The 25,483-nt window shown below is 38.1% G+C and overlaps 1 protein-coding gene and 2 non-coding genes across 6 annotated transcripts; 2 read left to right on the top strand and 1 right to left on the bottom strand.

The window, feature by feature from the left end:
* Window positions 1-1,222: 1,222 nt before the first annotated feature.
* LOC112696565 (pyruvate dehydrogenase E1 component subunit alpha, mitochondrial) lies at window positions 1,223-4,404 on the bottom strand. Of its 4 annotated transcripts, none has more exons than XM_025749376.3 (5): window positions 3,860-4,404; window positions 3,174-3,269; window positions 3,007-3,078; window positions 2,401-2,454; window positions 1,223-1,557 (listed from the first exon to the last, which is right to left on the bottom strand). In XM_025749376.3, the coding sequence occupies exons 2-5, from the start codon at window positions 3,258-3,260 to the stop codon at window positions 1,357-1,359; spliced, it is 414 nt and encodes a 137-aa protein (XP_025605161.1). In that variant the 5' UTR covers window positions 3,261-3,269; window positions 3,860-4,404; the 3' UTR covers window positions 1,223-1,356. The 4 variants fall into 4 exon arrangements, with proteins under 4 accessions (XP_025605161.1, XP_025605163.1, XP_072053071.1 ...); XM_025749378.3 differs by having other exon boundaries at window positions 3,174-3,246; window positions 3,860-4,372; XM_072196970.1 differs by having other exon boundaries at window positions 3,183-3,246; window positions 3,860-4,369.
* A 10,746-nt stretch (window positions 4,405-15,150) lies between these two features.
* LOC112699942 (small nucleolar RNA R71) lies at window positions 15,151-15,258 on the top strand. Its single transcript, XR_003152873.1, has one exon. It is a non-coding gene; the product is annotated as a small nucleolar RNA R71 (small nucleolar RNA).
* Window positions 15,259-23,755: 8,497 nt separating this feature from the next.
* Window positions 23,756-23,863, top strand: LOC112700092 (small nucleolar RNA R71). The gene has a single exon (XR_003153014.1). It is a non-coding gene; the product is annotated as a small nucleolar RNA R71 (small nucleolar RNA).
* The last annotated feature ends 1,620 nt before the right edge of the window (window positions 23,864-25,483 follow it).

Genomic DNA, 25,483 nt, shown 5'->3' with positions numbered 1-25,483 from the left:
CCTGCGTCCAGCCCGTCGCCGCCCCGCGTCCAGCCCGCAGCCGCCCCGCGTCCAAGCCGCCGCCGCCCAGCGTCCAGCCCGCGCCGCCCCGCGTCCAGCCTGCCGCTGCCCCTGCTTTTGCTTTCTGCCTTCTGCTTCTTCTTATTCTTTTTCTTCTTCTTCTATGAACTGAATTTTTGATGAAATTTGTTGTTGTTGATGAAATTTGTTGTTGCTGAAATTTGAATTTCTGAATTTTTGATAAAATTTGTTGTTGTTGCTGATGAAATCTGATGATGATGATGATGATGACCATGAAGAGAGGGTATGAGGAAGGGGGTTGGGGGTTACTGTGAGGGAGTGGGGTGAGGGGTAAGGGGGTGAGGGGTGGGAGGGGGTTATAGTGAGAGGGAGTAGGGTGAGGGATGAGGGGGTGGGAGGGGGTTACAGTAGGAGGGAAGGGGAGACGGAAAAGGGGAGGAGGGAAGGGGAGACGGGGAGGGGAGACTGGGGGTAGGGGTGGGGGTAGGGTGGGGGAGGGAGGGGAGGGGAGGGCGGGAAGTGGAGGAGGAGGGGGAAGGGGAGACCGGGGATGGGGTGGGGGTGGGGGCAAGGGTGGGGGAGGCGGGAAGGGGAGGAGGGAAGGGAGGGGAGGGGAGGAGGAGGGGAGGGGAGACCGGGGTTGGGGAGGGGTGGGGTGGGCGAGGGGAGGGGAGGAGGAGGGGGAAGGGTAGACCGGTGAGGAGTGGGAGGAGGGGTTACAGTGGAGAGGGAGTGGGGTGAGGGGTGGGGGGTTACAGTGTGGGAGGGTGGTGGTGGTGGTAGAAAAATGATGATGATGAGGGTATTTTGGTCCAAAAATTCGGGAAAGGATGATTTTAAAGCGTTTTTAAACGTTAAGGATGATTTTAATAAAAAAAAGATCGGGGACGATTTTGATTTCGACCCGAGACTTTGGGGACGAAAAAAGTACTTATCCCTTTTATTATTCACAAAGCCAACGGTTTTAAAGCATTACCGTTGGTGTCATTTTTTGGCAACGGTTTTAATACCATTGCCATTTTATAGTCGTCTAAGACAACAATTTTAACACCATTGTCTTTTGTAATTTTTGACAACGATTTTTTGTAATATATAATTCTTTATTTACAATTATTTTCTCATGAATGAAATTAGTTCCAACTTTTTTTTAATTCATTACCAATAAATAACCTAAACTATTTGAATCAAATTACAAAAAAAATTAATTGAATATTTTCCATCAAATTTGATTTATAAAAATTGTTGTAAAATCTACAATCACATTAGATCATCATTGCAAAATAACATAATACTAATCTACGTCATAACTATTTGTACTTATATCATCATCATTTTTCAAAGTACCATAATACTATAGCCTAAGTCATGACAACCTCGAACTATATCATCTAATTTTACAAAAAATACAATAACAAAAAAGAGTTGAAATAGATAAGTAGCAAATAAGTTTATCATCATGTCCACAAGTTCATCTTCTCTAAAATTTGCTCTTAAAATTTTGACCTTAAGTTTGATTTGCCCTCCAACATGGTTTTCCTGTAAACAAAACAAAAAATAATAAATCAAATATAAAACTACACATCTTTAATACTAATAATGTTTACTAAAATTGTTTGGGAGAGAGAGAGGACAATCATATATATAATTAAAATTTGTTGGCTCAGAGACTGGTATTAAAATTTCTGTCTCTGTCCCCAAAATTTTAGTATTTTAGTGCTTCCAAAATGTAGGGACACAGGGGACTGATATTTTTAAAAACAGAGACTGAAATTTTAATAATATTTTATACCTAAAATACTCTCATTTTAATTAATTAATTCCAATTTTATCCTTTATGCAAATTAAATTAGAGTTTTATTCTTGTTTCAATTTTTGTCTCTCACTTGACACTAAACAGAATACTAAAACTTATTTCAGTCTCTGTCTCTTAGTCTCTGTCTCTCAGTCTCAGTCTTTCAGTATCTGTCTCTCCACCAAACACTACCTTAAAGACACGGACATATGTTTTAGACTAACGATAAGTAATTTTTCCAATCAATAGCTTATTACTTCTAAAGGATTTCTAGAAGTCAACTGCTAATGTTCAAAAGATAACATCTCAACCAATCATGAAACTAACAATTTGTATCTAACAATTTTAAAAGTAAAAGGCAAAATCTCAATTTGTCATTTTCTTATACTCGATGAAACTAGTAATGAATTTGGAATAAATTAATACCTCAACTCCTAAACCCTTAACATATACATTGGTAAAAAGTTCAGATGGGTCGGCATTGGGCATTACAGATTACAGAAAATGAACATGAAAAGTAAGATTGTTAATCATGTACGGCGATCACAAGGTATGGCTGATTGAAATATATATTTTTTGTTCTTTACCTTTGCTTTAGCGATGGCATCATCGACGTCTTTTCTGACTTGTTTCTCAATGTCCTAAAAGAAGAAGATCAATTGAATATATTCAGCATAGTACTTAAAATAAAATGTTTTATCTGACCCCTAAAACATCAAAATATATACTTGCATGTTCCAACTACAAATCTTCTTAAACTCCAATTGAATTGGAAACTTGAAAGAAACTAATGAATACTACTAGTAATTCACAAAATAGGCACCTTCTACACATAGCAAAAATAGTTATAGGCAAATATAACTCAATTTAACAGTACTTACTATAATAAGATCTTATACCCTATGAGAGGACTCGAATCCATTTACAAACTCCAAAGTATGGTAAACACGAATTGGAAGCCACAAAAAATATAACGTAGCCCATAATTCTTTAAATCAAGTCTGATACCTTACATCATAATAAAGAAAAGTTTAATCCATGAACTATCTTCAAAGAAATAAAAAAAAAGGTATGGTAAATTTGGCAAAGATGTCATCAATATGGAAGTCATAGTATTATACATAACCAAGCCTTAAAATTATCGCACTTCACATCGGAAGAACAAAGTAAGAAGTCTAGTTTCTTTTGATTACCTTCATCTCCTTCTCAGAAGCAATGCCATGAGCCAATAATAGCTTCCTCACTCTCTCAATTAGATCACGCTCCTATAATCATATTAACCAAGAGAAAAATTTGTGAAAGAACTCCATGATATTAAAATAACATCACATTATATGCTTTGCTTAGTAGTGTGACAAACCTGTCTCACATTGGAAATCTCGTCACATGTACGGTATGTGCTGCTAGGATCAGACATAGAGTGCCTGTGGTATCTATAGGTGTCCATTTCAAGAATCTTTACAAAATAATCAAGAATACAAGAAAGCAATAAGAGTAAAGCAAATACCAAACTTTGATAATTTAATCGAAACTACACAAATGCTAGAAAGTATTAAAGTTAGGGCAATCCTATATGTAGCACTTGGGTTGAGAAAGCCCAATCTTACCTTATATACACAAGTAAGCTTTAATTCAAAGATCTATACGTACATCCATGTCTGATGGCTACAAAGTTTTCATGGTTAATTCGATACCACTTATAAGTTCTTTCAGAGATCTATTTACCAAATCAAAATCATAACAGTATTATAGTAAATTAATATTAAAATTGAAACAAATTCAAATCAGGATTGCCAGAGAACCAGTTACATACTAAATCAATATTAAAATCAAAATTAAATCACAACAGCATTTCCAAATTACCAGTTACCAAATCAACATCAAAACAACATTATACCAAATCAACATTAAAATCAATATTAGGCGACATCAAAGTAACTCGCAGCAACAGCTTCAGTTAACATAAACACTTTAACAATAACCCTCACAGCAACAACGGGATGACTTAGACGAGCAAAGAGAAATCAGAAACAGGGTAAAGCTCACCAGGACAGTGGCGAGTTACAGCAGAAACAGAGTGGCGATCCAGACACCAACGGCGACGCACAGCTCAACAGCGACGGCGATCCCAACCCCTCCAGCGACGGCTTGGTAGCAATAGAGGTAACCTCCTCCTCCCTCATCGTGTTTCTCTCTAAGCGCGAACCCTTTCTCTCTCTTCGAGCTCTTCAGTGGCGGCAGTGATAGGAGGTGCAACGGCGACGACGAGGTCGACGGTCAGGACCTTCAGCGGCGGTGATCGAGTCCTCGACGACGGTGGCTACTTCTCTCTCGCGCGCACTCTTCTCCATCTCCACACCCTCCGGTTCACGCAACGATGGCGGCGGCTCCACGGAATGGCAGCAGCAGGCGGGCAAGGTGCAGTGACAGCGTGCTCTTCTCCCTTTCCTTCCCTTTTTCGTTCCCGATTCCCCTTCTTCTCTCTTTTCCCTTTCTTTCTTTTCCCTTTTCCTTCTATTTCTTTTTATGTATGTGTGTCTAGGGATTTAAGATAACAAGGTTAGGAATTTTGTGAAATTGGGGTTTTATTTGATAATTCTAGAATTAGAGTAAAATATATATTAGTAATATAATAATTTTAAAAAATATTTAAGATATAATAATAATATAGAATTTAAATTTAATACTGTAAAGATTATTTTTAAAATGTATAAAATTTTATTCATTAATTTATCAATGAGTTAAAATAATTATTTATAATTTAATATTAATGATATTTTATAAAATACAATTTTTAGCCAAAAAATATTAATTATTTAAATTAAATGATATAATTTTTTATCAGTTTCCGTCACTAGAACTTTAATTTTAAATTATATGAAATAACCAATTATAAAAATTATACAAGAATATTAATTAAATTAACTCCAAATATTAATAAAACTAATTTAATTACTCTTAATAGATTAGTTTATAAATAAGAAGTTCAAATTAATAATAAGTCATCACTTTTTCATAATAAAAGTTACTTAAATTAAATTGTACAATTATTTCTTATTTTCAATTATTAAAATTATACAAAATATTTCATTATAATAAAATTACTTAAGAGTATTAATTTATTTTTTATTTTCAATTACTAAAATTATACAAAATATTCCATTATAATAAAATTACTTAAGAGTATTAATTTATTCAAAATGAATTTATCTCCGAATCTCTTTAATTATTTTCTAATAGAATAATTTTTAAAATTATAAATTTTAAACTTAATAAGATAAAATCATAATTTATTCATATTTAGATTTTTAAAAATATATAATATTTATTATAAATTTATTTTAATTTTATTTTTTCTAAAAATAATATTTGTTATATATTTATAACAATAGTTTTTTAGTATTTTATAAGTTTAGTATTTATAGAAAAAATTATTTAAATTTGTATGATTATTTATAATTATTTTTATATGTGTCTTTTAATTTGTATAATTATTTAAATAATATTAGAAAATGAGGAAGTATAGGGAGCTCATGGAATATTTGAACAATGGGGTTTAGGAATGTTCGATTCAGTATTAGAGATATAACCATTAGTGTTATATTTTCCTATCAGCTTAAGCTTTTGGGCTGAGTGGTTTCACGACATGGTATCAGAGCTCTAGATCCGAGGGATGAGTGGTTTCATGACATAAGATATTTATTATCCCTGGTACCCGGACGGTTATTCTGGATAGTATGGGTGATGTTCATTTTATTCATATTGGGCCAAAGATTTAGCCCATTATACACATTATACACTTAGACTATTGGCTCCCTAGTAGTACTCCTTGAAAATTATTGTTTGATAAACCATTGTTGTAATGGTTATAAAAGTGTTCTTTAAAATAGTCAAAGAGAACGGTTTTATTTTGTTGCTATAACGTAATGAAAAATTGAATTTCAACAGCAACATTGTAAAAACTGTTGTCTAAGACCATCTAATAGAACAGTTTTAAAGTGTAGCATTTCGGCAACGATTTTTATGCATTTTTTTGTACAATTATTTAAACAACAATAAAAAAATCGTTGCTTAAAAACGAATCATGGTAACGGTTATAAAACCGTTCTTTAAAATAGTCAAAGATAACGGTTTTAATTTGTTGCTATAAATTGATGAAAAATTAAATTCAACAGTAACACTTTAAAAAACCGTTGTCTAAACCTATCTAAGAGAACAGTTTTACGGCGTTGTAAAATTTGGCGTTGCTAAAGGCCATATTTGTTGTAGTGTTATATATTTTGTTAACCTTGAATGTGTGTATCAATATGAAGTTCTAGGATTGCCTTTGGCTTCCTAGAACTTTTTATCTTATCTATTAGGCACTGTTACGATACTGAGAACCTCCGATTCTCATACCATATGTTGTGGTTGTTTTTCCGATGCAGGTTGTAACCTAACTCGGTGAGTTTGTATATGGCGACAAAGCAGAGGATGATTCAGCTTCTTGTTTTAATTTATTTTTCTAGTCTTTCCCTTTTATATATTTTGTTGCCTTAGAGGCTTGTATTTTGAAAACTTTGAGAGATCGGATGTTAACTATTATAAACATCAAAATTCTGTTATTTTCTGTTTGAGCTAGCTGGCCTAAACTCCACAGGCTATGACTAGTCACTTTTGTAATATATATATATATATATATATATATATATATATATATATATATATATATATATATATATCTTGTCTACTTCGTGCTTTTGTATTTCTATCTGTTTTCTGTGTCTTTGAGCTTTATTCCTTCATCAGGCTTCTAGTATATTATACTCCTTGATTTTGTACCTACTATATGAGCCTTAGAACTATCGTGGCCCTTTGTTATCCTTTGCCTTACGGTTAGAGGTAAGGCTTAGGGTGATAAGGTATTACATTTAGTGGTATCAGAATGGTTTGTCCTCGTGAGCCTGAGGGATGGACCGATTGTGCTTCGTTGCATACTTTGGGTCATTTTTCTTTCGTGCTATTTAGGATATTTGTTTGATATGCATAGCATGCTTATTTATGAGTGCCTTCTTGGGATAATTGAAGCATTGAGTTTGAGGTATTAAGACTGATCACCTTGATATCGATTATTTGGTGTGGACAGGACCCTGAATGGTGACTCACAGATGAGGTCAAACACGCACTCGAAGAGAGAATAAGGGTAACCTATCAACAGACAATTATGTTGAATTTATGATGGTGATGACCAACTTAGTTAACACGATGCAAGCTAGCACTGCTGCGACTACTCATGCTATGGAACAGATAGGGCACCAGCTGAAAATAGAAATGGAGAAAGGACTAGGAACAATTTAGGTAGTGTCCCGATGATGTTAGCTACTTTCTTGAAGGTTAACCCGCCAACTTTCAAGGGAACGACAAATTCTACTGAAGCAGATAACTGGTTTCAAGACATAGAGCGTCCGTTGCGAGCTCAGCATGTTCCAAAAAATCAATTTGTGTAGTTTGTGGCTTACCAACTGATGGGAGAAGCTTAACACTAGTGGTACGGAGAGTGCCGACTAATGCAACTACAGAATGAGGACATTTCGTGGGAGCTATTTCAGACTGCCTTCTACAAGAAGTATTTTTCGGAGTCAATGAGGGAGGCCAGAGAGTTAGAACTCATGCAGTTGAAGCAAGGATTTATGACTGTAGTGGAGTATATTAGCTAGTTTGAGGAACTCTGTAGGTTCTCAAGGATTTGTCAGGGTGCTCCTCAGTCCTATGAGAGCTGGAAGTGTATCAAGTGTTGATATTAGTGAGGATTTATAATGACTATTGATGAACTGATGATAAATATTGATGATTAATGATAATTGATAATGATTGTGATGTTGATAAGGAGTTACGGTGATTATTGCTGATAATAATAAATTATGATGATGAATTGATGGTTGGGTTGAGAATTATTGAGATTGGTAATTATAAGTAGGAAATGTTGAAAAAGTTGAGAATTCGGGAAATTAAAGGTTCGATGTTGTCTGGTTGAATAATAAAGGAAATTCATAAGTTTTGGTGTGATTTAGGTTGAATTTGGAATTATGGAATGAATTGCCATAGTGAGAGATGTATAATCTAGGTGTTTGAATGTTTGAAAGATGATTGAGAGCTGCTTATATGTTGCTTTGGATATGGCTAGTTTAGTTGTGATTTGAGTGTTTTGAAAACAAGAGGGTTTTACGACTTTTGGTAAAAACTTATTTTTGACATAATTCAACGAGCCATAACTTGGCCCCCGGACCCTCAATTTTGATAAAACTTATTTTCAATGAAAGTTGGGTTCGTGAGGATTATGTCGTTCGAAAAATAGATGAAAAATATTTAAAACATAAAAGTTATGTGTGTTTGAAGCTTGGTGTAAAAATCTGAATTCAGCAACAAAACAACTTTTTTAGAAAATTTTGTGGTATGCGTATGCAGAAGAAGACAGAAACATGCAATTGACACCAAACTTAACATGGATGAATGCAAGAAGAACAGAAATATGCAATTGACACCAAACTTAACATGAGACTAGTGTCTCAATAAGAAACATAAAATAATTTTTTAATTTTTTTGATTTTGTAATTTTTTTGGATTTTTCGAAAATTAAGTGGAAAAGAAAATAAAGGTATCAAAATTCTTAATGAGAATTCCAGGAATCATGCAGTGTTAGTCTAAAGCTTCAGTCTAAAGGAATTAGACATGGCTAGCCAAGCTTCATCAGGACATTGCATTCAAGAGCTAAATTGATAAAAATCAATCAGCTTTGGTGATGATAAAAACATCACCTTAAAACACTAGAATTCATTCTTAAGAACTCTGAAGAAAAATACCTAATCTAAGCAATAAGATGAACCGTCAGTTGTCCAAACTCAACAATCCCCGGCAACGGCGCCAAAAACTTGGTGCACGAAATTGTGATCATCAATGGCGCCATCAACATGGTACGCACAATTGCAATCTCAACTCTTTATCACAACTCCGCACAACTAACCAGCAAGTGCAATGGGTCGTCCAAGTAATAAACCTTACGCGAGTAAGGGTCGATCCCACGGAGATTGTTGGTATGAAGCAAGCTATGGTCATCTTGTAAATCTCAGTCAGGCAGAATCAAATGGTTATGGATGATTTATGAATAAAGCATAAAGATAAAGATAGAGATACTTATGTAATTCATTGGTGAGAATTTTAGATAAGCGTATGGAGATGCTTTGTCCCTTCCGTCTCTCTGCTTTCCTACTGTCTTCATCCAATCCTTCTTACTCCTTTCCATGGCAAGCTGTATGTAGGGTTTCACTGTTGTCAGTGGCTACCTCCCATCCTCTCAGTGAAAATGTTCAACGCACCCTGTCACGGCACGGCTATTCAGCTGTCGATTCTCGATCATGTCGGAATAGAATCCAGTGATTCTTTTGCGTTTGTCACTAACACCCCACAATCGCGAGTTTGAAGCTCGTCACAGTCATTCAATCATTGAATCCTACTCAGAATACCACAGACAAGGTTTAGACCTTCTGGATTCTCTTGAATGCCTCCATCAATTCTAGCTTATACCACGAAGATTCCGATTAAGGGATCCAAGAGATAAACATTCAAGCCTTCTTTGCTTGTAGAACGGGAGTGGTTGTCAGGCACTCGTTCATAAGTGAGAATGATGATGAGCGTCACATAATCATCACATTCATCAAGTTCTTGGGTGCAAATGAATATCTTGGAATAAGAACAAGCTGAATTGAATAGAAGAACAATAGTAATTGCATTAATACTCGAGGTACAGCAGAGCTCCACACCTTAATCTGTGGTGTGTAGAAACTCCATCGTTGAAAATACATAAGAACAAGGTCTAGGCATGGCCGAATGGCCAGCCTCCCAATGATCTAAGAACTAGGCATCCAAAGATGATCAAAAGATCTAAAATGATCCAAAGATGAAAATACAATAGTAAAAGGTCCTATTTATAGAGAACTAGTAGCCTAGGGTTTACAAAGATGAGTAAATTACATAAAAATCCACTTCCGGGCCCACTTGGTGTGTGCTTGGGCTGGGCATTGAAGCATTTTCGTGTAGAGACTTCTCTTGGAGTTAAACACCAGCTTTTGTGCCAGTTTGGGCGTTTAACTCCCATTCTTGTGCCAGTTCCGGCGTTTAACGCCGGGCAGTTTTGAGCTGATTTAGAACGCCAGTTTGGGCCATCAACTCTCGAGCAAAGTATGAACTATTATATATTTCTGGAAAGCCCAGGATGTCTACTTTCCAACGCCGTTAGAAGCGCGCCAATTAGGCTTCTATAGCTCTAGAAAATCCACTTCGAGTGCAGGGAGGTCAGAATCCAACAGCATCTGCAGTCCTTTTCAGCCTCTGAATCAAATTTTTGCTCAGGTCCCTCAATTTCAGCCAGAAAATACCTGAAATCACAGAAAAACACACAAACTCATAGTAAAGTTCAAAAAAGTAAATTTTAACTAAAAACTAATAAAAATATACTAAAAACTAACTAAAACATACTAAAACATACTAAAAACAATGCCAAAAAGCGTATAAATTGTCCGCTCATCACAACACCAAACTTAAATTGTTGCTTGTCCCCAAGAAACTGAAAATCAAATAGGATAAAAAAAGAGAATATGCTATAAACTCTGAACTATCAATGAAACTTAGCTCCAATTAGATGAGCGGGACTAGTAGCTTTTTGCCTCTGAACAGTTTTGGCATCTCGCTTTATCCTTTGAAGTTCAGAATGATTGGCTTCTATAGGAACTCAGAATTCAGATAGTGTTATTGATTCTCCTAGTTAAGTATGTTGATTCTTGAACACAGCTACTTTATGAGTCTTGGCCGTGGCCCAAAGCACTCTGTTTTCCAGTATTACCACCGGATACATCCATGCCATAGACACATAACTGGGTGAACCTTTTCAGATTGTGACTCAGCTTTGCTAGAGTCCCCAATTAGAGGTGTCCAGGGTTCTTAAGCACACTCTTTTTGCTTTAGATCACGACTTTAACCGCTTAGTCTCAAGTTTCCACTTGACACCTTCACGCCACAAGCACATGGTTAGGGACAGCTTGGTTTAGCCGCTTAGGCCAGGATATTATTCCTGTAGGCCCTCCTATCCAATGATGCTCAAAGCCTTGGATCCTTTTTATTACCCTTGCCTTTTGGTTTAAAGGGCTATTGGCTTTTTCTGCTTGCTCTTTCTTTTTTTTTTTGCAAGCTTTTTACTGCTTTTTCTTGCTTCAAGAATCATTTTTATGATTTTTTAGATCCTCAGTAACATGTCTCCTTTTTCATCATTCTTTCAAGAGCCAACAATTTTAACATTCATGAACAATAATTCAAAAGACATATGCACTGTTCAAGCATACATTCAGAAAACAAAAAGTATTGTCACCACATCAAAATAATTAAGCTAGTTTTAAGGATGAATTCGAAATCATGTACTTCTTGTTCTTTTGTAATAAAAACAGTTTTCATTTAAGAAAGGTGATGGACTCAAAGGACATTCATAGCTTTTAAGGCATAGACACTAAGACACTAATGATCACAAGACACAAACATGGATAAACATAAGCATAAAACTCAAAAAACAGAAAAATAAGGAACAAGGAGATTAAAGAACGGGTCCACCTTAGTGATGGCGGCTTGTTCTTCCTCTTGAAGATCTTATGGAGTGCTTGAGCTCCTCAATGTCTCTTCCTTGCCTTTGTTACTCCTCTCCCATGATTCTTTGATATTCTCTAATTTCATGGAGGAGGATGGAATGTTCTTGGTGCTCCACCCTTAGTTGTCCCATGTTGGAACTTAATTCTCCTAGGGAGGTGTTGATTTGCTCCCAATAGTTTTGTGGAGGAAAGTGCATTCCTTGAGGCATCTCAGGGATTTCATGATGAGTGGGATCTCTTGTTTGCTCCATCCTTTTCTTAGTGATGGGCTTGTCCTCATCAATGGGGATGTCTCCCTCTATGTCAACTTCAACTGAATAACAGAGGTGACAAATGAGATGAGGAAAGGGTAACCTTGCCAAGGTAGAGGATTTTTCCGCCACCTTATAAAGTTCTTGGGCTATAACCTCATGAACTTCTACTTCCTCTCCAATCATGATGCTATGAATCATGATAGCCCGGTCTATAGTAACTTCGGACCGGTTGCTAGTGGGAATGATTGAGCGTTGGATAAACTCCAACCATCCTCTAGCCACGGGCTTGAGGTCATGCCTTCTCAGTTGAACCGGCTTTCCTCTTGAATCTCTCTTCCATTGAGCACCCTCTTCACAAATGTCTATGAGGACTTGGTCCAACTTTTGATCGAAGTTGACCCTTCTAGTGTATGGGTGTTCATCTCCTTACATCATGGGCAAGTTGAATGCCAACCTTACATTTTTCGGACTAAAATCTAAGTATTTCCCCCGAACCATTGTAAGCCAATTCTTTGGGTCCGGGTTCACACTTTGATCATGGTTCTTGGTGATCCATGCATTGGCATAGAACTCTTGAACCATTAAGATTTTGACTTGTTGAATAGGGTTGGTAAGAACTTTCCAACCTCTTCTTCGAATCTCATGTCGGATCTCCGGATATTCACTCTTTTGAGTTTAAAAGGGACCTCGGGGATCACCTTCTTCAAGGCCACAACTTCATAGAAGTGATCTTGATGCACCCTTGAGATGAATCTCTCCATCTCCCATGACTCGGAGGTGGAAGATTTTGCCTTCCCTTTCCTCTTTCTAGAGGTTTTTCCGGCCTTGGATGCCATAAATGGTTATGGAAAAACAAAAAGCAATGCTTTTACCACACCAAACTTAAAAGGTTTGCTCGTCCTCGAGCAAAAGAAGAAAGAAGAGAGTAGAAGAAGAAGAAATAGAGGAGATGTAGATGGCTTTGTGGTTCGGCCAAAGGGGAAGAAGTAGTGTTTAGGTTGTGTGAAAATGAAGGGGTGAAGATGGGTTTATATAGGGGTGGAGAGAGGGGTTAGGTTCGGTTATGTGAGGATGGGTTTGGGAGGGAAAGTGGTTTGAATTTGAATGGTGAGGTATGTGAGGTTTTATGAAGGATGGAAGTGAGTGGTGAAGAGAAAGATGGGATTTGATAGGTGAGGGGTTTTTGGGAAAGAGTGGTTGAGGTGATTGGTGAATGGGTGAAGAAGAAGAGAGAGGCTGGTGGGGTAGGTGGGGATCCTGTGGGGTCCACAGATCCTGAGGTGTCAAGGAAAAGTCATCCCTACACCAAGTGGCGAGCAAAAATGCTCTTCATGCCAAATCTGGTGTTAAACGTCGGGCTGGTGCCCATTTCTGGCGTTTAACGCCAGCTTCTTGCCCTTTCCTGGCGTTTAACGCCAGTCTAGTGCCCCTTTCTGGTGTTAAACGCCCAGAATGGTGTCAGACTGGGCGTTAAACGCCCATTTGCTGCCCTTATTGGCGTTTAAACGCCAGCAAGGTCTTCCTCCAGGGTGTGCTATTTTTCTTTCTGTTTTTCATTATGTTTTTGCTTTTTCAATTGATTTTGTGACTTCTCATGATCATCAACCTACAGAAAACATGAAATAACAAAGGAAAATAGATTAAATATTACATTGGGTTGCCTCCCAACAAGCGCTTCTTTAATGTCAGTAGCTTGACAATGGGCTCTCATGGAGCCTCACAGATACTCAGAGCAATGTTGGAACCTCCCAACACCAAACTTAGAATTTGAATGTGGGGGTTCAACACCAAACTTAGAAGTTGGTTGTGGCCTCCCAATACCAAACTTAGAGTTTGACTATGGGGGCTCTGTTTGACTCTGTTTTGAGAGAAGCTCTTCATGCTTCTTCTCCATGGTGACAGAGGGATATCCTTGAGCCTTAAACACAAGGGATTCTTCATTCACTTGAATGATCAATTCTCCTCTGTCAACATCAATCACAGCCTTTGCTGTGGCTAGGAAGGGTCTGCCAAGGATGATGGATTCATCCATACACTTCCCAGTCTCTAGGACTATGAAATCAGCAGGGATGTAATGGTCTTTAATCTTTACCAGAACATCCTCTACAAGTCTATAAGCTTGTTTTCTTGAATTGTCTGCCATCGCTTGTGAGATTCTTGCAGCTTGTACCGCAAAGATCCCTAGCTTCTCCATTACAGAGAGAGGCATGAGGTTTATGCTTGACCCTAGGTCACACAGAGCCTTCTTAAAGGTCATGGTGCCTATGGTACAAGGTATTGAAAACTTCCCAGGATCTTGTCTTCTTTGAGGTAATTCCTGCCTAGACAAGTCATCCAGTTCTTTGATGAGCAAAGGGGGTTCATCCTCCCAAGTCTCATTACCAAATAACTTGTCATTTAGCTTCATGATTGCTCCAAGGTATTTAGCAACTTGCTCTTCGGTGACATACTCATCCTCTTCAGAGGAAGAATACTCATCAGAGCTCATGAATGGCAGAAGTAAATCCAATGGAATCTCTATGGTCTCAGTGTGAGCCTCAGATTCCCATGGTTCCTCATTAGGGAACTCATTGGAGGCCAGTGGATGTCCATTGAGGTTTTCCTCAGTGGTGTTCACTACCTCTTCCTCCTCTCCAAATTTGGCCATGTAGGTCATGTTGATGGCCTTGCATTCTCCTTTTGGATTCTCTTCTATATTGCTTGGAAGAGTACAAGAAGGGAGTTCAGTAATTTTCTTACTCAGCTGACCCACTTGTGCCTCCAAGTTTCTAATGGAGGACCTTGTTTCAGTCATGAAACTTTGAGTGGTTTTGATTAGATCAGGGACCATGGTTGCTAAGTCAGAGTGGCTCTGCTTAGAATTCTCTGTCTGTTGCTGAGAAGATGATGGAAAAGGCTTGCCATTGCTAAACCTGTTTCTTCCACCATTATTGTTGTTGAAACCCTGTTGAGGTCTCTGTTGATCCTTCCATGAGAGATTTGGATTATTTCTCCATGAAGGATTGTAGGTGTTTTCATAGGGTTCTCCCATGTAATTCACCTCTTCCATTGAAGGGTTCTCAGGATCATAAGCTTCTTCTTCAGATGAAGCATCCTTAGTACTGCCTGGTGCAGCTTGCATGCCAGACAAACTTTCAGAAATCAAATTGACTTGCTGAGTCAATATCTTGTTCTGAGCCAATATGGCATTCAGAGTATCAATCTCAAGAACTCCTTTCTTCTTATTTGTCCCATTGTTCACAGGATTCCTTTCAGAAGTGTACATGAATTGGTTATTTGCAACCATTTCAATGAGCTCTTGAGCTTCTGTAGGCGTCTTTTTCAGATGAAGAGATCCTCCAGCAGAGCTATCCAATGACATTTTGGACAGTTCAAATAAATCATCATAGAAGATACCTATGATGCTCCATTCAGAAAGCATGTCAAAAGGACATTTTCTGATCAATTGTTTGTATCTTTCCCAAGCTTCATAGAGGGATTCTCCTTCCTTCTGTCTGAAGGTTTGGACTTCCACTCTAAGCTTACTCAATTTCTGAGGTGGAAAGAACTTTGCCAAGAAGGCATTGACTAGCTTTTCTCAAGAGTTCAGGCTTTCTTTAGGTTGTGAGTCCAACCATCTCCTAGTTCTGTCTCTTACAGCAAAAGGGAATAGCATAAGTCTGTAGACCTCAGGGTCAACCCCATTAGTCTTGACAGTGTCACAGATTTGCAAGAACTCAGCTAAAAACTGATGATGATCTTCCAATGGAAGTCCATGGAACTTACAATTCTGTTGCATTAGAGAAACCAATTGAGGCTTAAGCTCAAAGTTGTTTGCTCCAATGGCAGGGATAGAGATGCTTCTCTCATAGAAGTCAGGAGTAGGTGCAGTAAAGTCACCCAGCACCTTCCTTGCATTATTGGTATTGTTGTTGTTTTCGGCTGCCATGTCTTCTTCTTTGAAGATTTCTGTTAGGTCCTCTACAGAGAGTTGTGCCTTAGCTTCTCTTAGCTTTCGCTTCAAGGTCCTTTCATGTTTAGGATCAGCCTCAACAAGAATGCTTTTGTCTTTGCTCCTGCTCATATGAAAGAGAAGAGAACAAGAAAATGTGGAATCCTCTATGTCACAGTATAGAGATTCCTTGAGGTGTCAGAGGAAAAGAAAAATAGAAGGAGAGGTAGAAGAATTCGAACTTATCAAAAGAGATGGAGTTCAAATTGTGCATTGAGGAGTAGTGTTAGTCCATAAATAGAAGGATGTGAGAAGAGGGGAAGAAATTTTCAAAATTTAAGTAAAATATTTAAAAACATTTTGAAAAACACTAATTAATTTTCGAAAACCAAGGGTTGGAAAAGAAATCAAGTGATTTTTGAAAAAGATTTTGAAATTAGAAATCAAAAAGATATGATTGAAAATTATTTTGAAAAAGATGTGATTAAAATATATGATTTGAAAAGTTATGGTTTTAAAAAAATGTGATTGAGAAGATATGATTTGAAAAACAATTTAAAAAGATTTGATTTTAAAAATTAATAACTTGGCTAACAAGAAAAGATATGATTCAAACATTAAACCATTCTCAACAGAAAAGGCAACATACTTGAAATGTTGAATCAAATCATTAATTGATAGCAAGTATGTTTGAAAATGGGAAGAAATTGATTTTGAAAAAGATTTGATTGAAAAGATTTGATTTGAAAAAGATTTGATTTTGAAAAATGTTGAAAACTTGAAAAAAATTTGAATTGAAAACAGAATCTTCCCTCTTGTGCCATCCTGGCGTTAAACGGCCAGAATGGTGCACATTTTGGCGTTTAACGCCCAAAGCACTACCCTTTTGGGCGTTAAACGCCCAGCCAGGCACCCTGGCTGGCGTTTAAACGCCAGTTTGCCTTCTTCACTGGGCGTTTTGAACGCCCAGTTTTTTCTGTGTAATTCCTCTACTGTATGTTCTGAATCTTCAATTATCTGTATTATTGACTTGAAAAGACACAAATTAAAAATTTTTTGGATTCTTAATAATGAGGAATAATTAAAATGCAACTAAAATCAAATAACAATGCATGCATGAGACCAAACTTAGCAGTTTGTATACTACTGACACTAACAAAATGAGAATGCACATAACAAAACACTCAAGTCAAGAGAATTCAAAGATCAGAGTAATGAAATCATCAAGAACATCTTGAAGATCACTTAAGACACATGGATGAATGCAAGAAGAACAGAAACATGCAATTGACACCAAACTTAACATGAGACTAGTGTCTCAATAAGAAACATAAAATAATTTTTTAATTTTTTTTATTTTGTAATTTTTTTGGATTTTTTGAAAATTAAGTGGAAAAGAAAATAAAGGTATCAAAATTCTTAATGAGAATTCCAGGAATTATGCAGTGTTAATCTAAAGCTTCAGTCTAAAGGAATTAGACATGGCTAGCCAAGCTTCAGCAGGACATTGCATTCAAGAGCTAAATTGATGAAAATCAATCAGCTTTGGTGATGATAAGAACATCACCTTGAAACACTAGAATTCATTCTTAAGAACTCTGAAGAAAAATACCTAATCTAAGCAACAAGATGAACCGTCAGTAGTTCAAACTCAACAATTCCCGGCAACGGCGCCAAAAACTTGGTGCACGAAATTGTGATAATCAATGGCGACATCAACATGGTACGCACAATTGCAATCTCAACTCTTTATCACAACTCCGCACAACTAAACACCAAGTGCACTGGGTCGTCCAAGTAATAAACCTTACGCGAGTAAGGGTCGATCCCACGGAGATTGTTGGTATGAAGCAAGCTATGGTCATCTTGTAAATCTCAGTCAGGTAGAATCAAATGGTTATGGATGATTTATGAATAAAGATACTTATGTAATTCATTGGTGAGAATTTTAGATAAGCGTATGGAGATGCTTTGTCCCTTCCGTCTCTCTGCTTTCCTACTGTCTTCATCCAATCCTTCTTACTCCTTTCCATGGCAAGCTGTATGTAGGGTTTCACCGTTGTCAGTGGCTACCTCCCATCCTCTCAGTGAAAATGTTCAACGCATCCTGTCACGGCACGGCTATTCAGCTGTCGATTCTCGATCATGTCGGAATAGAATCCAGTGATTCTTTTGCGTCTGTCCCTAACGCTCCACAATTGCGAGTTTGAAGCTCGTCACAGTCATTCAATCATTGAATCCTACTCAGAATACCACAGACAAGGTTTAGACCTTCCGGATTCTCTTGAATGCCTCCATCAATTCTAACTTATACCACGAAGATTCCGATTAAGGGATCCAAGAGATAAACATTCAAGCCTTGTTTGCTTGTAGAACGGGAGTGGTTGTCAGGCACTCGTTCATAAGTGAGAATGATGATGAGTGTCACATAATCATCACATTCATCAAGTTCTTGGGTGCAAATGAATATCTTGGAATAAGAACAAGCTGAATTGAATAGAAGAACAATAGTAATTGCATTAATACTCGAGGTACAGCAGAGCTCCACACCTTAATCTATGGTGTGTAGAAACTCCACCGTTGAAAATACATATGAACAAGGTCTAGGCATGGCCGAATGGCCAGCCTCCCAATGATCTAAGAACTAGGCATCCAGAGATGATCAAAAGATCTAAAATGATCCAAAGATGAAAATACAATAGTAAAAGGTCCTATTTATAGAGAACTAGTAGCCTAGGGTTTACAAAGATGAGTAAATTACATAAAAATCCACTTCCGGGTCCACTTGGTGTGTGCTTGGGCTGGGCATTGAAGCATTTTCGTGTAGAGACTTCTCTTGGAGTTAAACGCCAGCTTTTGTTCCAGTTTGGGCGTTTAACTCCCATTCTTGTGCCAGTTCTAGCGTTTAACGCCGGGCAGTTTTGAGCTGATTTGAAACGAAAGTTTGGGCCATCAAATCTCGGGCAAAGTATGGACTATTATATATTATTGGAAAGCCCAGGATGTCTACTTTTTAACGCCGTTAAGAGCGCGCCAATTGGGCTTCTGTAGCTCCAGAAAATCCACTTCGAGTGTAGGGAGGTCAGAATCCAACAGCATCTGCAGTCCTTTTCAGCCTCTGAATCAAATTTTTGCTCTGGTCCCTCAATTTCAGCCAGAAAATACCTGAAATCACAGAAAAACACACAAACTCATAGTGAAGTCCAAAAAAGTGAATTTTAACTAAAAACTAATAAAAATATACTAAAAACTAACTAAAACATACTAAAAACATACTAAAAACAATGCCAAAAAGCGTATAAATTGTCCGCTCATCACAACACCAAACTTAAATTGTTGCTTGTCCCCAAGCAACTGAAAATCAAATAGGATAAAAAAAGAGAATATACTATAAACTCCGAACCATCAATGAAACTTAGCTCCAATTAGATGAGCGGGACTAGTAGCTTTTTGCCTCTGAACAGTTTTGGCAACTCGCTTTATCCTTTGAAGTTCAGAATGATTGGCTTCTATAGGAACTCAGAATTTAGATAGTGTTATTGATTCTCCTAGTTAAGTATGTTGATTCTTGAACACAGCTACTTTATGAGTCTTGGCCATGGCCCAAAGCACTCTGTTTTCTAGTATTACCACCGGATACATCCATGCCACAGACACATAACTGGGTGAACCTTTTCAGATTGTGACTCAGCTTTGCTAGAGTCCCCAATTAGAGGTGTCCAAGGTTCTTAAGCACACTCTTTTGCTTTAGATCACGACTTTAACCGCTTAGTCTCAAGTTTCCACTTGACACCTTCACGCCACAAGCACATGGTTAGGGACAGCTTGGTTTAGCCGCTTAGGCCAGGATATTATTCCTGTAGGCCCTCCTATCCACTGATGCTCAAAGCCTTGGATCCTTTTTATTACCCTTGCCTTTTGGTTTAAAGGGCTATTGGCTTTTTCTGCTTGCTCTTTCTTTTTTTTTTGCAAGCTTTTCACTGCTTTTTCTTGCTTCAAGAATCATTTTTATGATTTTTCAGATCCTCAGTAACATGTCTCCTTTTTCATCATTCTTTCAAGCGCCAACAATTTTAACATTCATGAACAACAATTCAAAAGACATATGCACTGTTCAAGCATACATTCAGAAAACAAAAAGTATTGTCACCACATCAAAATAATTAAGCTAGTTTTAAGGATGAATTCGAAATCATGTACTTCTTGTTCTTTTGTAATAAAAACAGTTTTCATTTAAGAAAGGTGATGGACTCATAGGACATTCATAGATTTTAAGGCATAGACACTAAGACACTAATGATCATAAGACACAAACATGGATAAACATAAGCTTAAAATTCGAAAAACAGGAAAATAAGGAACAAGGAGATTAAAGAACGGGTCCACCTTAGTGATGGCGGCTTGTTCTTCCTCTTGAAGATCTTATGGAGTGCTTGAGCTCCTCAATGTCTCTTCCTTGCCTTTGTTACTCCTCTCTCATGATTCTTTGATCTTCTCTAATTTCATGGAGGAGGATGGAATGTTCTTGGTGCTCCACCCTTAGTTGTCCCATGTTGGAACTTAATTCTTATAGGGAGGTGTTGATTTGCTCCCAATAGTTTTGTGGAGGAAAGTGCATCCCTTGAGGCATCTCAGGGATTTCATGATGAGTGGGATCTCTTGTTTGCTCCATCCTTTTCTTAGTGATGGGCTTGTCCTCATCAATGGGGCTGTCTCCCTCTATGTCAACTCCAACTGAATAACAGAGGTGACAAATGAGATGAGGAAAGGCTAACCTTGCCAAGGTAGAGGATTTGCCGCCACCTTATAAAGTTCTTGGGTTATAACCTCATGAACTTCTACTTCCTCTCCAATCATGATGCTATGAATCATGATAGCTCGGTCTATAGTAACTTCAGACCGGTTGCTAGTGGGAATGATTGACCGTTGGATAAACTCCAACCATCCTCTAGCCACGGGCTTGAGGTCATGCCTTCTCAGTTGAACCGGCTTTCCTCTTGAATCTCTCTTCTATTGAGTGCCCTCTTCACAAATGTCTATGAGGACTTGGTCCAACCTTTGATCAAAGTTGACCCTTCTAGTGTATGGGTGTTCATCTCCTTGCATCATAGGCAAGTTGAATGCCAACCTAACTTTTTTCGGACTAAAATCTAAGTATTTCCCCCGAACCATTGTAAGCCAATTCTTTGGGTCCGGGTTCACACTTTGATCATGGTTCTTGGTGATCCATGCATTGGCATAGAACTCTTGAACCATTAAGATTCCAACTTGTTGAATGGGGTTGGTAAGAACTTCCCATCCTCTTCTTCGAATCTCATGTCGGATCTCTGGATATTCACTCTTTTGAGTTTAAAAGGGACCTCGGGGATCACCTTCTTCAAGGCCACAACTTCATAGAAGTGGTCTTGATGCACCCTTGAGATGAATCTCTCCATCTCCCATGACTCGGAGGTGGAAGCTTTTGCCTTCCCTTTCCTCTTTCTAGAGGTTTCTCCGGCCTTGGATGCCATAAATGGTTATGGAAAAACAAAAAGCAATGCTTTTACCACACCAAACTTAAAAGGTTTGCTCATCCTCGAGCAAAAGAAGAAAGAAGAGAGTAGAAGAAGAAGAAATAGAGGAGATAGAGATGGCTTTGTGGTTCGGCCAAAGGGGAAGAAGTAGTGTTTAGGTTGTGTGAAAATGAAGGGGTGAAGATGGGTTTATATAGGGGTGGAGAGAGGGGTAGGGTTCGGTTATGTGAGGGTGGGTTTGGGAGGGAAAGTGGTTTGAATTTGAATGGTGTGGTATGTGAGGTTTTATGAAGGATGGATGTGAGTGGTGAAGAGAAAGATGGGATTTGATGGGTGAGAGGTTTTTGGGGAAGAGTGGTTGAGGTGATTGGTGAATGGGTGAAGAAGAAGAGAGAGGGTGGTGGGGTAGGTGGGGATCCTGTGGGGTCCACAGATCCTGAGGTGTCAAGGAAAAGTCATCCCTGCACTAAGTGGCGAGCAAAAATGCTCTTCATGCCAAATCTGGTGTTAAACGCCGGGCTGGTGCCCATTTCTGGCGTTTAACGCCAGCTTCTTGCCCTTTCCTGGCGTTTAACGCCAGTCTGGTGCCCCTTTCTGGCGTTAAACTCCCAGAATGGTGTCAGACTGGGCGTTAAACGCCCATTTACTGCCCTTACTGGCGTTTAAATGCCAGCAAGGTTTTCCTCCAGGGTGTGCTATTTTTCTTTCTGTTTGTCATTCTGTTTTTGCTTTTTCAATTGATTTTGTGATTTCTCATGATCATCAACCTACAGAAAACATGAAATAACAAAGGAAAATAGATTAAATATAACATTGGGTTGCCTCCCAACAAGCGCTTCTTTAATGTCAGTAGCTTGACAGTAGGCTCTCATGGAGCCTCACAGATACTCAGAGCAATGTTGGAACCTCCCAACACCAAACTTAGAATTTGAATGTGGGGGTACAACACCAAACTTAGAAGTTGGTTGTGGCCTCCCAACACCAAACTTAGAGTTTGACTGTGGGGGCTCTGTTTGACTCTGTTTTGAGAGAAGCTCTTCATGCTTCTTCTCCATCGTGACAGAGGGATATCCTTGAGCCTTAAACACAAGGGATTCTTCATTCATTTGAATGATCAATTCTCCTCTGTCAACATCAATCACAGCCTTTACTGTGGCTAGGAAGGGTCTGCCAAGGATGATGGATTCATCCATGCACTTCCCAGTCTCTAGGACTATGAAATCAGCAGGGATGTAATGGTCTTTAATCTTTACCAGAACATCCTCTACAAGTCCATAAGCTTGTTTTCTTGAATTGTCTGCCATCTCTAGTGAGATTCTTGCAGCTTGTACCTCAAAGATCCCTAGCTTCTCCATTACAGAGAGAGGCATGAGGTTTATGCTTGACCCTAGGTCACACAGAGCCTTCTTAAAGGTCATGGTACCTATGGTACAAGGTATTGAAAACTTCCCAGGATCTTGACTCTTTTGAGGTAATTCCTGCCTAGACAAGTCATCCAGTTCTTTGGTGAGCAAAGGGGGTTCATCCTCCCAAGTCTCATTACCAAATAACTTGTCATTTAGCTTCATGATTGCTCCAAGGTATTTAGCAACTTGCTCTTCGGTGACATACTCATCCTCTTCAGAGGAAGAATACTCATCAGAGCTCATGAATGGCAGAAGTAAATCCAATGGAATCTCTATGGTCTCAGTGTGAGCCTCAGATTCCCATGGTTCCTCATTAGGGAACACATTGGAGGCCAGTGGACGTCCATTGAGGTTTTCCTCAGTGGCGTTCACTGCCTCTTCCTCCTCTCCAAATTCGGCCATGTAGGTCATGTTGATGGCCTTGCATTCTCCTTTTGGATTCTCTTCTATATTGCTTGGAAGAGTACAAGGAGGGTGTTCAGTAATTTTCTTACTCAGCTGACCCACTTGTGCCTCCAAGTTTCTAATGGAGGACCTTATTTCAGTCATGAAACTTTGAGTGGTTTTGATTAGATCAGAGACCATGGTTGCTAAGTCAGAGTGGCTCTGCTTAGAATTCTCTGTCTGTTGCTGAGAAGATGATGGAAAAGGCTTGCCATTGCTAAACCTGTTTCTTCCACCATTATTGTTGTTGAAACCTTGTTGAGGTCTCTGTTGATCCTTCCATGAGAGATTTGGATGATTTCTCCATGAAGGATTATAGGTGTTTCCATAGGGTTCTCCCATGTAATTCACCTCTTCCATTGAAGGGTTCTCAGGATCATAAGCTTCTTCTTCAGATGAAGCATCCTTAGTACTGCTTGGTGCAGCTTGCATGCCAGACAAACTTTGAGAAATCAAATTGACTTGCTGAGTCAATATCTTGTTCTGAGCCAATATGGCATTTAGAGTATCAATCTCAAGAACTCCTTTCTTCTGATTTGTCCCATTGTTCACAGGATTCCTTTCAGAAGTGTACATGAATTGGTTATTTGCAACCATTTCAATGAGCTCTTGAGCTTCTGTAGGCGTCTTCTTCAGATGAAGAGATCCTCCAGCAGAGCTATCCAATGACATTTTGGACAGTTCAGATAGACCATCATAGAAGATACCTATGATGCTCCATTCAGAAAGCATGTCAGAAGGACATTTTCTGATCAATTGTTTGTATCTTTCCCAAGCTTCATAGAGGGATTCTCCTTCCTTCTGTCTGAAGGTTTGGACTTCCACTCTAAGCTTACTCAATTTTTGAGGTGGAAAGAACTTTGCCAAGAAGGCATTGACTAGCTTTTCCCAAGAGTTCAGGCTTTCTTTAGGTTGTGAGTCCAACCATGTCCTAGCTCTGTCTCTTACAGCAAAAGGGAATAGCATAAGTTTGTAGACCTTAGGGTCAACCCCATTAGTCTTGACAGTGTCACAGATTTGCAAGAACTCAGCTAAAAACTGATGAGGATCTTCCAATGGAAGTCCATGGAACTTGCAATTCTGTTGCATTAGAGAAACCAATTGAGGCTTAAGCTCAAAGTTGTTTGCTCCAATGGCAGGGATAGAGATGCTTCTCCCATAGAAGTCGGGAGTAGGTGCAGTAAAGTCACCCAGCACCTTCCTTGCATTGTTGGCATTGTTGTTGTTTTCGGTTGCCATGTCTTCTTCTTTGAAGATTTCTGTTAGGTCCTCTACAGAGAGTTGTGCCTTAGCTTTTCTTAGCTTTCGCTTCAAGGTCCTTTCATGTTTAGGATCAGCCTCAACAAGAATACTTTTGTCTTTGCTCCTACTCATATGAAAGAGAAGAGAACAAGAAAATGTGGAATCCTCTATGTCACAGTATAGAGATTCCTTGAGGTGTCAGAGGAAAAGAAAAATAGAAGGAGAAGTAGAAGAATTCGATCTTATCAAAAGAGATGGAGTTCAAATTGTGCATTGAGGAGTAGTGTTAGTCCATAAATAGAAGGATGTGAGAAGAGGGGAAGAAATTTTCGAAATTTAAGTAAAAGATTTAAAAACATTTTGAAAAACACTAATTGATTTTCGAAAACCAAGGGTGGAAAAGAAATCAAGTGATTTTTGAAAAAGATTTTGAAATTAGAAATAAAAAAGATATGATTGAAAATTATTTTGAAAAAGATGTGATTAAAATATATGATTTGAAAATTTATGGTTTTAAAAAAGATGTGATTGAGAAATATGATTTGAAAAACAATTTAAAAAGATTTGATTTTAAAAATTAATAACTTGGCTAACAAGAAAAGATATGATTCAAACATTAAACCATTCTCAACAGAAAAGGCAACATACTTGAAATGTTGAATCAAATCCTTAATTGATAGCAAGTATTTTTGAAAATGGGAAGAAATTGATTTTGAAAAAGATTTGATTGAAAAGATTTGATTTGAAAAAGATTTGATTTTGAAAAATGTTGAAAACTTGAAAAAAATTTGAATTGAAAACAGAATCTTCCTTCTTGTGCCATCCTGGCGTTAAACGCCCAGAATGGTGCACATTCTGGCGTTTAACGACCAAAGCACTACCCTTTTGGGCGTTAAACGCCCAGCCAGGCACCCTGACTGGCGTTTAAACGCCAGTTTGCCTTCTTCACTGGGCGTTTTGAATGCCCAGTTTTTTCTGTGTAATTCCTCTGCTGTATGTTCTGAATCTTCAATTCTCTGTATTATTGACTTGAAAAGACATAAATTAAAAACTTTTGGATTTTTAATAATGAAAAATAATCAAAATGCAACTAAAATCAAATAACAATGCATGCATGACACCAAACTTAGCAGTTTGTATACTACTGACACTAACAAAAAGAGAATGCACATAACAAAACACTGAAGTCAAGAGAATTCAAAGATCAGAGCA

This window comes from Arachis hypogaea, chromosome 6 (assembly GCF_003086295.3).
Source record: "Arachis hypogaea cultivar Tifrunner chromosome 6, arahy.Tifrunner.gnm2.J5K5, whole genome shotgun sequence".
NCBI classification, from domain to species: Eukaryota; Viridiplantae; Streptophyta; class Magnoliopsida; order Fabales; family Fabaceae; genus Arachis; species Arachis hypogaea.
This window is presented reverse-complemented; position numbering and strand designations above follow the sequence as displayed.

What these genes read in the sequence shown, in the direction of transcription:
- LOC112696565 (XM_025749376.3), bottom strand. Translation starts at nt 3,260, where the DNA reads ATGGACACCTATAGATACCACAGGCACTCTATGTCTGATCCTAGCAGC. An exon ending in AGATTTCCAATGTGAGACAG is followed by an intron (nt 3,079 to 3,173) that starts GTTTGTCACACT and finishes ATATGATTATAG; the next exon opens with GAGCGTGATCTAATTGAGAG. An exon ending in CTTCTGAGAAGGAGATGAAG is followed by an intron (nt 2,455 to 3,006) that starts GTAATCAAAAGA and finishes TTCTTCTTTTAG; the next exon opens with GACATTGAGAAACAAGTCAG.